Below are 15,738 nucleotides of genomic sequence, written 5' to 3' on the forward strand. Positions count from 1 at the left end.
CTTATTGTATCCCTTATCTCAGAAAAAAAAAATCATTAATTATACTTTTTCTAGAAGATTATCATTATGAATAATCATTGCCAGAGTGATGTCTTCAGGAATGAATGAGATATAGTAGATGGTTTGCCCAGGTTGCTATGCTTTTAAGCCTTAAATCTGCTTTAGATAGCTTTTCTGTCTCTCCTATGTGATATCACTTTTTGTTACTGCGAATATATTTGCTTCTGTAAGTTACCCACCTCTCTTATAAATTGCTGTTTTCAATTAGCAGCAAGCTGGGAAACCAATTTCTTAGCCAAAGTCATAGTAAGAGTGAACAGTGGTGACTACAGACTTTGGGTAATCTATCTGCTTTAAGACAAGGACTTTGGCTTCATATATGATTCTACGATATCTATAGCTGACTATTATGAAAATAACACATAGATACCTATCAAAAAGAAATGTCAGGTTCTATGATGTCAAGTCCCTGCAAAGGCAATTAAATGATTCTAAAATCCAATTCTTGGGCTCATCAGTTGACCATTTATCAGCTCTTACATGAATTAGCAAGAAAGATGAAATATACATGACCTCACTTGCACGGAGCAGTTGCAGGGACATTTTACAGATGCTCAGAAGAAGTTAAAATAAAGAAGTCAATCAATAAATCAATACAACACTTTCCATCAACCCAGTCAAAGGAAATAATTCTGATGAAGAACATTTTTAAGGGAACAAAGTAAACTAAGGACAACACACAAGGTACTGGTAATCTTTACGCTAATCGGTACAATTTTTCAGCACACTAAAGCTCATTTTGTCCCAGATACAGCAGCACATACCTTTGAACAAGTGGCAAAGGAAGGAAATTGAGAGTGGAAGTCATGTCCAGTCCACAGTCCAACATAATGGTAGTTGATTTGAATTTGAGCACATTGCACGGTAAGGTCGGGTGCCCTGACAGGCAATACTGAAAAAAATTAAATCATTTTTATCAATAATCAGTTACAGAAAAAGTCTAAAAAGTACAGTTAATTAAGTGGAACCGATCATCTTCTCTTATAAAAGAGCATGTAAATTCAGCTTTCTATGCAGCTTCTAGATACTACTTCCCTCAGCAGTTCAAAAATCTCAGGTCATAATTTTTCATAGGGCACCAAGTTCTATCTCAGGCAAGCACAGTTTTGGAGGGACCAAAGTTATTCCAAGTAGAAAGTTTACAGGGTTTAGTCATCTGCCCCCTTCTCACATGACACTTCCAAATCCCCACTATCCCACTGTACTTAAGTCCTGCCTAAAGCTGTAGAGGTCAATTAAGTTCTAAGCTGGGTCCTCAAACGGTGTTATAGGTTAGGTTTTCTTCTGTGAAGAGGTCAAGTGATTTTCCTCAAAGAGGAAGTGACTGGAAAGAGTTAATAAGCCAAGTATCAGTAAGGAGTTATGGCCCATCCTTGTCAGAAGAAATGACTCAAAAGGACAAGTGACTTCCCTGATGTGCAGATACTTAGGTAGGAGTGAGGGACACCTACTCCCAACCAATCAAGAGTCTCTTGCCTGTGGCGGCAGACCTCAGAAGTCAAAGGGGCACAAGCCACAGTGGCATATTCAAAGGAAGTGATGAGGCAAGACAATACACTGACCTCGAACATTTCTCATGTCCTCCTCGATGTAGTGGGGATGACAGATATGCCACACTGAGAATTATTTATATGGGATGTACCCTGTCACCTTTCATAATTCTGTTGTTGCTCTGAAGAAAAGAAATGAAAGAGGGAAAAAACCTTTTCCCCCACTTTTAAAGTCATCCTGCAGAAGCCTCCCTTGAACAGCAAAGCCCAGAAAATAGAGGGATCGATGCTCTCAATCCTTCAACAAGAACATTCTCTCTTTCTGATTTAAGTACAAGTCCAGCACAAGTCAGTGTAATGTGACATCAATGCCTGGCCCCACAAGGCCACAGTAGCTCAGGCTGTCTTTCTAGGTATTTGCTGCTCTGTTGGTTCTGTCACTGGATAAATTTCCTCCTTTTCTCCAGAGGATATTACAGGGACTGATGATTTTTTAAAACTGCATGTTCTAAAAATGATAAGGACCAGAGCCAAGAAATTGTGGTTATTCTGTAAGCTTCTTTATTCCAAGTTTATGTATGAGGACTATATTTTCCAAACCAAAATTCACAACTCATGGTCTGAAACGGTACAAGATAACTTGCAAAGAAAACATCACAAGTTATTTAAAATTGTAATTGTCCTAAAAAAAAGTCCAGGAAGCATGATTTGGGTAATTCGACTTTACGTAAGTTCATTCTTTGACAGGTATCAGAATTACAGAAAAAACTGTCCTACTAATTAAGACAGAGATATCTCTACCCCCATCCTCCATCTGGTTCCTTATTGCTAGCTTGGTCTTTCTCCCTATATAAGAATCAATTATCGAAGGTAAACTATCTCAAAACAAACACAAAATATCATATTAAACTTGCCCCCAAAATAACAAATGTTCTAATAAGAGCTTTCCTATATTTCTCCTTAAAAAAATCAGATATTCAGAAAAAATTAAAAGGAAATAAAATGAAATGTGTAATGGTTACTTCTAAGTGGAAAGATTATGATATAATTTTCTTCTTCCAGCTTTCTGTATTTTCCAAATGTTTGACAATGACCATTTACTATATTTTTATATGGGAAAAAAAGATTAAAACAAAACTGAAAATTTTTCAAGCCACACTGAATGACAAAGCTTTTCTTCGTCCTTAACTCTAAATTAGAGATAACAAGTTATGCCAGAAGATCTTCATACAAAAGCTGCTGCTCAAAAGAAGTCAGCTGAAGACTTTAGATTTGCTCTTGTCATGCAAGGATAAAGAAAGGTGGGGAACACTTTATAAGGGCTGTACCTGCATGGAAGGAACATTTTCAGAGCCTCTACTAAAGGAGCACCAGACCGTGATCTCACTAGCTCTGTTTTTATGGATGAGGAAATGGAGCTTTACAAAGTTGGAGCCACCTGTCTAACAGCCAAAGACACACAGCAAGGTCCCAACTCCAAAGATTCCACTCATGTTTTGCAAATTGCACTGCTCACTTCATGAGTCAAATGAGTCAGCTGAGACTGACTGACTGGCCGAGGTTCATGCAACCAGTAAATAAGGCACCTGCAAGGTGCTCGAAGTTTGCCTGTGTCCAGCGATGCTCTTTTTAAACATGCAGCTTATAATCTAGTGAGGGTAGGAGATGAATGCACAAAAACAGTAAGTAATCATGTGACTTAAATCTTAAAATTAGGAATAAATCTACTTTACAAAAAGCTTGAAAAACAGCAGAAAGAAAACCATCACCCGCAACACTGTTCTATTCCATCTTCTTTTTTAAAGATTTTATTTATTTGAGAAAGAGCGAGAGAGAGCATGAGCGGGGTGAGGGGCAGAGGGAGAAGCAGGCTCCCTGATGAACAGGGAACCGGATGCAGGGCTTGATCCCAGGACCCCAGGATCATGACCTGAGCCAAAGGCAGGAGCTTAACCGACTGAGCCATTCAAGTGCCCCTCCATCTTTTTTCATATTTGTAAAAGCTGTAATTTTAGTTCAGATACAGCTGTGTGCTGCTTTGAAAGCTCAAGATGACTGTGTTTTCTTTGTCTATGTTGCATCACACTTCATTTTTATTGGCTGCCTAAGTAAATATACCATGGTGTGTTTAATCATTCCTTTATTGAGAACATTTAGGGTTGCTTCCAGTTGCTCTATTACAAACATAGCTGTGGTGATCACTTTAGTGCTTACGGCTTTTTCCATATTAGACTATTTCTTTAGAGGATTCCCAGAAGTGGCATTAACTAGGTCAAAAAACATGAGCATTTTATGGCTCTTGAAATATGCTGCCAAAATGCTTTCCAAAAAAGGCTGTACCTATTTACAATGTCATCAGTTATATATCAGAAGATCTGTTTCACTGCTTATTCCCATCAGCATTATGGTCAAAGCCGTCTAGAATCTATACTAAAATGAAGCTGTAATGTTAGTAGTAGCTATCCTGAAGCAATTAAATGGCCCTACACAGGAAAGTCAACTACTTGATACATGGCTTTCATTTTGAGAGGGAGTTTGGAGAAATGATTTAAAAAGCAGGGTGTTTGAAGACTGCCTGGGCTCAAATCCTGAGTGAGCTCATTATTAATGTGTGATGTGGGGAAAATCACTTCCCTTTGCAAAGACTGAGTTCCCCCATCTGTAAGATGAAGTAATAGAAACTACCCTCCTGAAGTTGGGAGGTCTGAATGATGGAAACAGTGCCTGACCTGTAATATGTGTTCACTGCTAGTTGTTACAGAAATATTAAGGGGCCAAAAAGGCCACCTATACTGGGGGGCCACCTAAGTTTACAGCATTTTAGAGAAGTAATTCTATTCTTTAGTAGCATTCACTAATGTCTTAGACACTTGCGTATCCCACAGACTAGGTTAAGTGAGTGAACGATTTTATAAATACTGTCTATTGCTAGTTTTCCCTCTAGGAAGACACAGTCACACTACTGAGTATAGAAGTAAGTAGTCTGGCCAACGTAAGGTTTTATAATTTTTTTCTAGTTTAATAAATACACAGCAAGGCTTTCATGTTAAATTTATTCCTAACTAATAACAAAGCTGCAGGTTCTTCTGTGTAATGATTTATTATCAACATTTCCTTTGTCTGCCTGTTGATGTCCTTTTTCTACCGAATAAATGGAATGTGGTTACGGAACTATATATATGTTTGACATATATAAGCATTGTATTTTTGGATAAAAATTTTTTCAGTTAAACATACTATATATCTTTCCCATTCTTTTACTTTAATTAAAAAATTATAGAAAATTTCAAACATACAAGTAAGCAAAATTAGTATAACAAACGCTCATGACTCAAAACATGCATAAATTTAACAACTACCCATTCTTTCTTTGCTGCTTTCCTTTTGATATTGACACATTTCAGGAGAATAGCTATTATGGTAACAAACTTAACTGATCTCTGAAAACACTGTTTTCGTAAATAGTCCTAAATTAATCTCTTATCCATAACTGGGACAAAAACATAAGTCCATTTTCCTCAGTGCCCTAGCAAAATTCATGAAAGGTGATTCCTTTCACCTCTAAGTTATTCTTGGTTTGTAACTTACACCTCCAAGTCTTGTAACAGATTATATATATATATATACATATATATTAAAGATTTTATTTATTTGACAGAGAGAGACACAGAGAGGGAGAGAACACAAGCAGGGGGAGTGGAAGAGGGAGAAGCAGGCTTCTCGCTGAGCAGGGAGCCCAATGCGGGGCTCGATCCCAGGATCCTGGGATCATGACCTGAGCCGAAGGCAGACGCTTAATTGACTGAGCCACCCAGGCACCCCAACAGATTATATTTTTGAAGTCTCTATTTTGTCCACGGGGCTTGTTTTTCATTTTTACTCCCAATGCTGTAACTTTTATACTTTGCAATATTTTCAAGTAAGTTAGATTGACTAGACTTCAGTTCTAAAGACGTTTTCCCAATGGTGTCAATGGAGGCTACATTCAATCTATATATTAATTTAGGGAATGCTGCCATTTTTCAAAAAATATATTTTTTAGGGCGCCTGGGTGGCTCAGTCGGTTAAGCGACTGCCTTCGGCTCAGGTCATGATCCTGGAGTCCCGGGATCGAGTCCCGCATTGGGCTCCCTGCTCAGCGGGGGGTCTGCTTCTCCCTCTGACCCTCCTCCCTCTCGTGCTCTCTGTCTCTTGTTCTCTCTCGCAAATAAATAAATAAAATCTTTTAAAAAATATATATATATATTTTAAAGGTTTTATTTATTTATTTGTCAGAGAGAGACATACAGCGAGAGAGGGAACACAAGCAGGGGGAGTGGGAAAGGGAGTAGCAGGCTTCCCACTAAGCAGGGAGCCTGATGCAGGGCTCGATCCCAGGACTCTGGGATGATGACCTGAGTCGAAGGCAGACACTTAATGACTGAGCCACCCAGGCACCCCTAAAAATATTTTTTTAAAGATTATTTATTCATTTGAGAGAGAGAGAGAGAGACAGAGAGCACAAGCTGGGGGAGGGGCAGAGAGAAAGGGAGAAGTAGACTCCCCGCTGAGCAGGGAGCCCCACATAGGGCTCGATCCCAGGACCCTAGGATCACCTGAGCTGAAGGTAGACACTTAACTGACTGAGCCACCCAGGAGCCCCTGCCTTTTTTATTATACAGTAACATTTCTCTGAGCCAGGAGCAATGCAGTATTTTCTCTTCTATTAATTTTTTTTCTTCCTTTACAATTTAAAATATTTTCTTCCTTTAGTTCATAAGCAACTATCCAGTTATCAATAAGTAAGTTTTTGCTTTTCAATTTCTATTTAATTTTTGCTGTTTTATTGTTCTGTTTTTTAAATTGCTACATTTAAAAAATTCCTGCAGTTGAATGTGTAGCTGATTAAAATCTGCATGCAGGCTACAAATAGCCCTCTAAGTGATGCTCTGGATGCGTTTTACAAGTTTATATTGTGTTTTCAATGTATGCATTTCTAAATACTATGTAATTTCCATTGTGATTTCTTTTGTGAGCCACAAACTGCTTAGAAGTGTGTTTGGTTTAATCTCCAAATATACAGGTGGTAATGATTATTTTTTGATTACTGACTTCTAATTTTATTATGGTCAGAGAATAGAATTTGTACATTAATTTTTGCATCTTTATTGAAACTTGCTTTATGACTCTGTGCACTGTAAATAGTTGATTTTTTTTACGAATGACCCAATTATCAATGAAAATTGAAAAGACATAATCTAATTGTGTATACAGAATAGATTAACTTTATTATCTTATTTAAATCTCCCATACTCTTATACTTACTTGAGTCTTAGGAGAGAAAAACTTGTCAATTTCTAATTTTGTCAAATGTTGCTTTATATATTTTGAAGCTTCACTGCTAAGTAAATAAGAGTCAGTATTATTACTAGTGAATGGTTTCTTTTATCACTATGTAATGCTCCTCTTTGCTTAAAATCTATTTCTACATTTATTTCTAAATAATATAGCTGTACCAATTTTTCCTTCGGTGAATCATTGTCTCATGCGGTATTTTAAGTGAAGTTTCACACATACACAGTTTACAATGAATCAAATAGTTTTATAAGCTATAAAAAATCTCATAGTCCCATTCTGAAAGGTAACTACTTTTGACTCTTCTAGCTATTTCTTCTAGTTACCTCTGTATTTCTCAATAATGTGGTTTATACTGTTATTTCTTGATTTATTGAATTTTAGTTATTGAATTTTTTCTACTCTGGAAGCTATCCACAAGTTAATGAAGCTTTGCTAGGGCCTGTAACTAAGATATGTATAAAAGGATTCCCTATCACATTCAAAGCAATTCACGTGAAGGCAACTGCCAAATTCCTTTGACTAGATAAAAGAAATTTCAAAGGAAAGGGAATTTAGTTTAACAGATTAACGTAATGATCAGTGCCATCATTAAAGCACTGTGTCATGGTTTAATTCTCATTGTTGTTTTGTTCTTCCTGGATGCTGTGTAAATAAAAGATATGTCTTAACAATAGTACTGTTGAGTCAATGATTTTACACTATTTTTCACAGTTAATGATTATTTACCAACATTTTAACTGATCTTTGGTCACCAATCTTTTTTTTTTTGCTCATCTCTTCCTTTCGGGTTCAACTCCCTTCTTCCTGAAATAACATCCTTTAGTATACCTTCGGTGATGGTGTTCAGAAAGTAAACTCTTAGTCATTACTGGTCTGGAAATTTCTTAATTTTAACTTTACTCCTCAACAGTGATGGAAGTAGAATTACAGGGTAGCAAATTACCTCAGAACACTAAGGACATAAATATTCAACTTGTCTTCTGGCATCTATTATTGCTGATGAGAAATCTGCTGCCAGTTTAACTGGTGTTCCATTACAGGTTGCAATTAAATTCTTTTCTTTGCCATTAGTGTTCTGATCTTTCATTAAAATTTACATAGGTATAACTTTCTTTCTGATTTATGCTTCTAACATACAAGGGTTTGTCTTTCATAATTGTAAAAAACCTGCCAGCTATTATGATTTTGAATATTGTCTCTTTCCCATTCTTTCTAGTTTCTACTAGTGAAATGCCTATTAAGTGTATGTTGTAATGTTTCATTTTACTCTCCATTTCTGTGACTAAATTATCCTTTAATATTTTGCTTTTAGAGCTCTGTGAATTCTGGATACTTTCCTCAGCTCTATCTTATGGTTTGCTAGTTCTTTCTTCAGTGGTGTCAAATCTGCTATTTAACTCCTCTGCTGAAATTTTCTTTGCAGTGTCTGTTTTTCATTTCTAGAAGTTCTCTTTTTAACAGGTTTTTTTTTTTTTTTTGAGAGAGAGAGAGAGCGCAAGTGAGTGGGGATGGGGAAAGGTAAAGGGAGAGGGAGAGACTCTTAAGCAGACTCTGTGCTGAGCGTGGAGCCTGACATGGGGCTCAATTTCACAACCCTGGGATCATTACCTGAGCTAAAACCAAGAGTCAGACGCTTAACTGACTGAGCTACCTTGGCATCCCTAGAGGTTCTTTTTTAAAAAATAGCATCTTGGGCGCCTGGGTGGCTCCATCAGTTAAGTGTCTGCTTTCGGCTCAGGTCATGATCTCAGGGTCCTGGGATCGAGTCCCACATTGGGCTCCCTGCTCAGTGGGGAGCCTGCTTCTCCCCCCAGCTTGTGCTTGCTCCTGCTCTTTCTTGCAAATAAATAAATAAAAAATCTTAAAAAAAAATAGCATCTTGGGGGCATCTGGCTGGTTCACTCAGTAGAGCATGCAACTCTTGTCTCGGGGTTGTGAGTTTGAGCCTCATGTTGGGCACAGAAATTACTTAAAAATAAATTTAATAAATAAATCTTAAAAAATAGCATTTTCTTCTTTTGTAGGTTTGGTATCTCCATATTTGTCTTTAATCACTTTGACATATTAATTTTAGGCTCCCCATTAGTTTATACAATTTTCTGAAGTTCTTGGGAGTCTTGCTACACCTGCTGAGCCTCACAGTGAATTTCATTTGTTGTTGTTTTAAAATTTTGGAAGACCATCTTCAGTGGAGCTATATCTGTGGGAATTCTATGCAGAATGGGTTGGGGTAGGTCCCCAGAAATATTACCATCTTTAGATCAATTTTTATGTTGATTTCTCAGCTCGAATATTTATAACTATATTAAGGAGCTAATAAATTTGACTTTTAACACTCTCAATGCATTGGCTCAAGCTCCTTGCAGAGATAATCTTCCTTACCGACCTCTTGAGCAAGTGAATGATACTTTTCTAGCACTCCTTTCACTGAGGTACATAGTCCTTAGGGGTTTTGGTTTACTGATTTTAAAATACGTGTTTGTGAATATTAAATATATTACTAAAAAGACTCATATCATGACCTCAGGTTTCAGCAATTCTCATACTTTAAAATCTGTTATGAAGACAAAATGATGACCAGTCAACTTAACCTCACAAAACTTCAAAGGCAATATGAATTGCTGTAAACTTCATAAAACAAAAGATTTAGTAAATTAGTACATTTGTTAAACTAGGCACTTTGGTCATGGCAAACTGAATTATAGCGAATTGGCTTTGGGGAATAAGTCTGTCTTTTGTAGAAAGAACCATGGACCAAAATATCATATATATTCTCCTATTCCCTAGTCTTATTTAAAAATAATTATAATATACACAGTTATTATGATATGGTGTTTATGTAGTGTCAGGCACTCTGCAAGAACTTTACATTTAATTCCTTTAATCTTCCTAAGAATGTTATGAGGTAGGAAGTGTATTCTTATCTTACAAATGGAGAAAATGAGACACAGATATTATGAAATTTCCACATGGTCCCAAAGCTCTAAGAGCTGTACGAGGACTGAATCCAGGACAGTGAGATCCAGAAAGAATACTCCTAACTACCATGGCATTCCATGCTACACACAAAAAAAGGGATCATCAGAGAGGATAAAAAAAATGTTTTTTGTTATGTGCTCTAAAATGATGTGCTCGAAAAGGCCATACTTTGAATTGATAAGAATGTAGATTGAATTTATAATCTGGTCGTGACCAAAGAAAATTAGTTAGCTAGCTAATGTAAGATAAAGCAAAGGTCCCAAGTAAATTAAATTATTAAATTGGTCTATAATCCATCATAGCAATAATTTTGTTTTGTTGGGTTTTCTCTTGCATTAAAAAAAAGTGATAGGATTCTCTCACTATAGTTTTGCTGAACTACTTTTAATTATCTTTAGTATAACCTATAACCTCTAGGTTGAGTTAACACCTAAAGCTCTTTAATATTGTTTGAGAGAATTACATAGCACCATAAAGGAACTGCTTTTTATAGGCAATAGTGTTAATGAAATAAGTTATAAATGGTATCACCAATTTTTTCCTGTTTCTCCTTGGTCTATTTAACTAACTCATGGAGATCTATGAGCAAAGAGAAAACAGGTTCAGTTTGCTTTTCTCCCTGGTAGTGGAATAAAGAAGTAACTTAGATTGTTTCTGATTCAAATACAACATTAAACAAACAAACAAACAACTTTTAGCAAATGGATTTTTGTCTAATGGTTTTGCTTCCTGGTACAACATCAGAAAACCTATTAGTATAATTCACACATAAATGAATATAGGAAAAAACAAATCTCAATAGATTCAGAAAATGTATTTGAAAAACACAACATTGATTCTAGGCAAAAACTCTTACCAAATTATAAATGGGAGGTATTTCTTTAATTTGATAAAAGGTTCCTAACCAAATCCTACATCACAGTTAATGATGAAGTATGTGAAACTATTTCCTTAAAGTCAAGAACAAAACAAGGATACTCACTATGACTGCTTAAATTTAACACTATACCTGGAAATGCTATATAATGCAATATGGCAAGAAAAGTAAAAAAGATAATTAGAAATGAAGAAATAAAAACAGTCATTGCTCACAATTGATATAATTAGAAGACATTCTAAAAACAAACTTACAGCTAATAAGAGCATTCCTCAAGGTTGCTGGACACAAAAATCAATGTACCAAAAAAAATTTTTTTTAAAGATTTTATTAATTTATTTGACAGAAAGAGAGCACACAAGCAGGGGGAACAGCAGAGGGAGAGGAAGAAGCAGGTCTCCCACCAAGCTGGGAGCCTGATGTGGGGCTCAATCCCAGGGCCCTGGGATCATGACCTGAGCCGTAGGCAGACACCTAACCAACTGAGCCACCCAGGTGCCCCTCAATGTACCAAAATTAACTGAGTTCTTATATGCCAGCAACAATTAGTAAAAGTAATGAGTTAAAAATTAGAATACCATTTATATGGCAAAAAATTAAATGCACCATAAAAGTCAAAAAGAAGTGTAAAATGTTTACCAAAAAAATTATAAAACTCTACTTAAAGATAATATTAACTGGAAAGGAAAATAAACTCTTGCAAAAAATAGCAATTCTCATTAACCTACTTTTTATAAAATTTAAGAATCGCATGGAAGAGTCAAGGGCTAAGATTACCTAGGAAAATATTAAAGACCAATGATTGAGAAGAATTAAATTTTCTGACATTATAACTTAGTGTAATGTAATTAACAGCTGGATGTTATACTAATGGAGTGATAGCTAATGGACCAGTGAAATAGAAATAAACAGTCCAGAAAAGAGAGACACATACACATACCTCAGGGCTTGACATATGATAAAAGTGGCATTTTCAATTTATGGTGCTGGGGAAGTTTGCAATCCATTTGAAAAAAAAAAAAGATTTTACATCATACACAAAACTTAATTCCAGATGATTTAAATACTGAAAATATGAAGGCAAAAACTTTAAAACTTTTACTGAATAATTAAAAAAAGGATAAATACTTTATTACCCTGGGGTAGTGGAGAATTTCTTAAGAGACAAAAAAGTACAAACCATAACAGATTAAGAAACTTGACTACAGTAGTTTAAAATGAAAATATTCAAAGGATACCATTAAAGAGTGAAAACACAAGCCAGAGATTGGGAGAAGATATTTCCAATACATGTTACTAAAAAAGCACTATTAACGTATTCAATATTAAAAACTCATAAAAATCAACAACAAAAAAGATTTTAAAACTCAAAAGAAATGAGGAAACAAGAGTGGGCAATAAATGTAGATATAAAAAGCTCAAAATCACTAGAATCAGGGAAATGCAAAATAAAACAATAATGAGCAAACAGACTGATGATACTAAGTATTGAAAATATAGTAAAAATGGAGCATAAATTGGTGTGACTGGAGAATAATTTGACAATACCTAATAATACTGAATACATACTATAACATATACTAAACTAATAGAAGCATGTACACGTATGATACACATCAACTTGAGGAAAGCAGTAACCTAGGAAGAGGGAGGAAAAGTGAAGGTTGGTGATCTTAGCTTTAGATATAACTTATGTCTTTAAAAAGGGGATGGGAGGGGAGATCTGATTACAAAAAAAGGGCACATTATTAACATCTATTTAATGGTAGTAACGAATACTAAGGTGTTTGGTTTTTTTTTTTTTTTTGTATTGCTATCAGACACTTCCTCAGACATTGGAATTATGTAACTATACCTTTCCTGCTATTGTCAAAATCTGTAGTGCTATTTTCCTTATAACAAGGTACAAAAATAAAATTGTTTCAAGGTACAAAAATAAAATTCAAGAGATCATAATGGATAAATATTTTAGGATTAGTATACCATTTGCTAGATATATTTGTTAATTTTTAAGGAACTGTGCTGACTAGTGATAATGGTCCATAATTTTCATTTTGATATACATGTCCTGATGTAAAAGTAAACAAGACTTAAAACTGCTGACATGGCAATGGAAATGGAATAAATGAGAATGTTACCTCTTGAGAAGGATGATTCAACAAGATATGGCCTTTGGCAGGGGTAGGAAAGAAACAAAGACAACTCCCACATTTTTAGTCTAAAATTTTGAGATTACATTAGTACCGTCAGTGAACTCCTTGATGCTTTCCTACTCTTATGAAGTTTGGCAAAACACTTCTCTAACAAGATTCGGCAAGGTTTTATAATTTTACAAAAAATTTTTCAAATGATGTTGGTCCTCTAATTAGCAGAAATGTTATATTAACACAATAGCTATATTTATAAAATATACATATTCATAAAAATGCACATTAATGCTGACACTTGAAAAGGAATTCTAATAATAAAATTAGACCCTAGCTTAGGAAGGAACAGCAACTGGAAATTTCATTGTATGAATTACCTTCACTAACAATAAGAATTACTGACAAATATTTTCTACCCAGTATTTAATTAGCTCTTTCCCAACAACCGAATAAAGTAAGTAGTATTGATACCAACTCGACTGTCAAGGCCCAAGATCACATAGTTAGTAATAGACTGAATTTGCTCTCAAAGTAGCACAAGTTTTAAATGCCTTCCCTTAAATCATTCCACTAATATACTAGAAGAAAACCTATGGGTTATAGAACTAAAGGGAAGAGCTAAAACAAAACCTCTGGAAACGTACATGCAACAGAAATACAATGCATGCCACATACATAATTTTTAATTTTCTAGGAGCTAAATTAAAACAGTAAAAGGAACAGGTAAAAACAATTTTAGTAATATATTTCATTTGACCCAAATATTTTTAAATTTTCATTTCAACATATAATTTATATAAAAATATTAATGAGACATTTTTACATTACTTTCATGGTACTAAGTCTTCAAAACCTAGTGTGGATGCTATACTTGCAGCGTATTTCAATTCAGATGTTAAATTTTCATCTGAAATACTTCATATGCATTTAGATTGCATAAAACTTAGTTGAAAAAGTAGATCCACATACCCAATTCCTCCAAACACATTAAAAATTTTCTCAATAACTGAATCAAGTATCAACTTTTAAAGTTTAATTAAAATAAAATACCATTTGGGGCACCTGGGTGGCTCAGTCGGTTAAGTGTCTGACTCTTGATTTCAGCTCAGGTCATGGTCTCATGCTATGGGCTCTGCGCTCAGCAGGGAGTCTGCTTGAGATTCTCTCTCGTTCTCTCTGCCCTTTCCCCAGCTCCTGTGCCTGCATGCTCTCTCTCTCAATAAAAAGTAAAATCTTTAAAACAAAATAAAATACTACTTAAAATTCAGTTCCTGAGGCACCTGGGGTGGCTCAGTCAGTTAAGTGTCTGCCTTCAACTCAGGTCATGATCTCAGGGTTTGGGGATCAGGCTCCCTGCTCAGCGGGGACTCTGCTTCTCCCTCTGCCCCTCCCCTGCTCGTTCTCTCTCTCTCTCTCAAATAAATAAAATCTTAAAAAAAAATTAAATTCAGTTCCTTAGTCATACTAGTAACATTGTGTTTAAAAACCATATGCTGGGTGCCTGGGTGGCTCAGTTGGTTGAGCGACTGCCTTCGGCTCAGGTCATGATCCCGGAATCCTGGGATTGAGTCCCACATCGGGCTCCTGGCTCAGAGGGGAGCCTGCTTCTCCCTCTGACCCTCTCCCCTCTCATGCTGTTTCTCTCTCTCTCTCTCTCAAATAAATAAATAAAATCTTAAAAAAGAAAATAAAAGCCATATGCTAAATTAAAAAAAAAAAAAAAAAAAAGCCATATGCAGCTCGTGGATACTGTACCAGACAGGGCAAATCTAGAAAAACAGAGGAAAATCTTTGTGCTTTAAGTTAGGAAAAAATTTCTTAGATTAAACAAATTGTCCTTCAAAAGACCTTCTTCAGAAAATGTAAGATAACTCAGACTGGTAGAATATATTTGCAAAACACATATCTCATAAAGAACTTAAAGGCAGAATTCTTACAACTTTAAATATATTCAAATGAAAAGATGCTAAACATTAATTAGTCCTTAGAGAAATACAAATTAAAACCACAATAGGATACCACTATACTCTTAGTAGAAGGGTCAAAATTAAAGACTGACAAGCACTGGCAAGGATGCAAAGAAATCAGAAATTTCATATATTATGTGCATAATGCTTTTGAGGTTCATCCTTTTTGTTGCTATCAATAGTTCATTCCTTTCATTGCTAAGAAGTATTCCAATGTACGGATGTACCAGAGTTTGCTTATCCATTCACAAACTGATAGACATTTGGGTTGTTTCCAGTTTTTGCTGAATATTAAAAAGCAGTTACAGACATTCACATATAGGTTTTTGTAGGGCATATGATTTCAATTCTCTTCAGTAAATACTTAAGAGTGACATTGCTGGGCTATATATGTTTAATTTTATAAGAAATTACCAAACTGTTTTCCAAAGTAGAAATTTATTTTTAGCTTAAAAAATCAGATTTTATTGCTGGGCTGTGTACCACAGTATCCAATATAAAGCATTAGTTCTAGGCATAAAGTATTAGTTCTAACTTTGCCTCTAATTTGTTATTAGTCCAAACAAATCCCTAAATTCTTTGGGCCTCAAATTTCTTCACCTGACAAATGAGGAGACTTAACTAGATTATTTCTAACCTCTCGCTTAACACAAAAATGTTGCTTCTTATTATTCTGTCATTTCACTGGGTTGACCAAAACTCCTTGGTCTTTTATATAACCTTTCATCGAGATGTGTTTATGCCACTGTGTTCTTTACAACTGACTTTGTGAAAATATGACATTAAACAACTTATAAGCTGAAGGAATTCTAAGATCATCTTTTAAAATAAAGGAGAAACCTAGCCCTTACAGGGCTTGTGAACTTTTCTCTGTACCAACA

At 35.3% G+C, this 15,738-nt stretch overlaps 1 protein-coding gene across 2 annotated transcripts in view; it reads right to left on the reverse strand.

Annotated features, from left to right (window-relative positions):
• Positions 1–15,738, reverse strand: part of INTS9 (integrator complex subunit 9) — a 106,218-nt gene that overhangs the window by 72,312 nt on the left and 18,168 nt on the right. For both annotated transcript variants that reach the window (XM_081810617.1, XM_081810621.1), the window contains exon 2: positions 825–952. In XM_081810617.1, coding sequence (XP_081666743.1) covers positions 825–952 — 128 coding nt within the window. The remainder of the gene's footprint in view (positions 1–824; positions 953–15,738) is intronic.

The sequence above is a fragment of the Leptonychotes weddellii genome, chromosome 2 (genome assembly GCF_054177405.1).
Source record: "Leptonychotes weddellii isolate Sample4059 chromosome 2, ASM5417740v2, whole genome shotgun sequence".
In the NCBI taxonomy this organism is placed as follows: domain Eukaryota; kingdom Metazoa; phylum Chordata; class Mammalia; order Carnivora; family Phocidae; genus Leptonychotes; species Leptonychotes weddellii.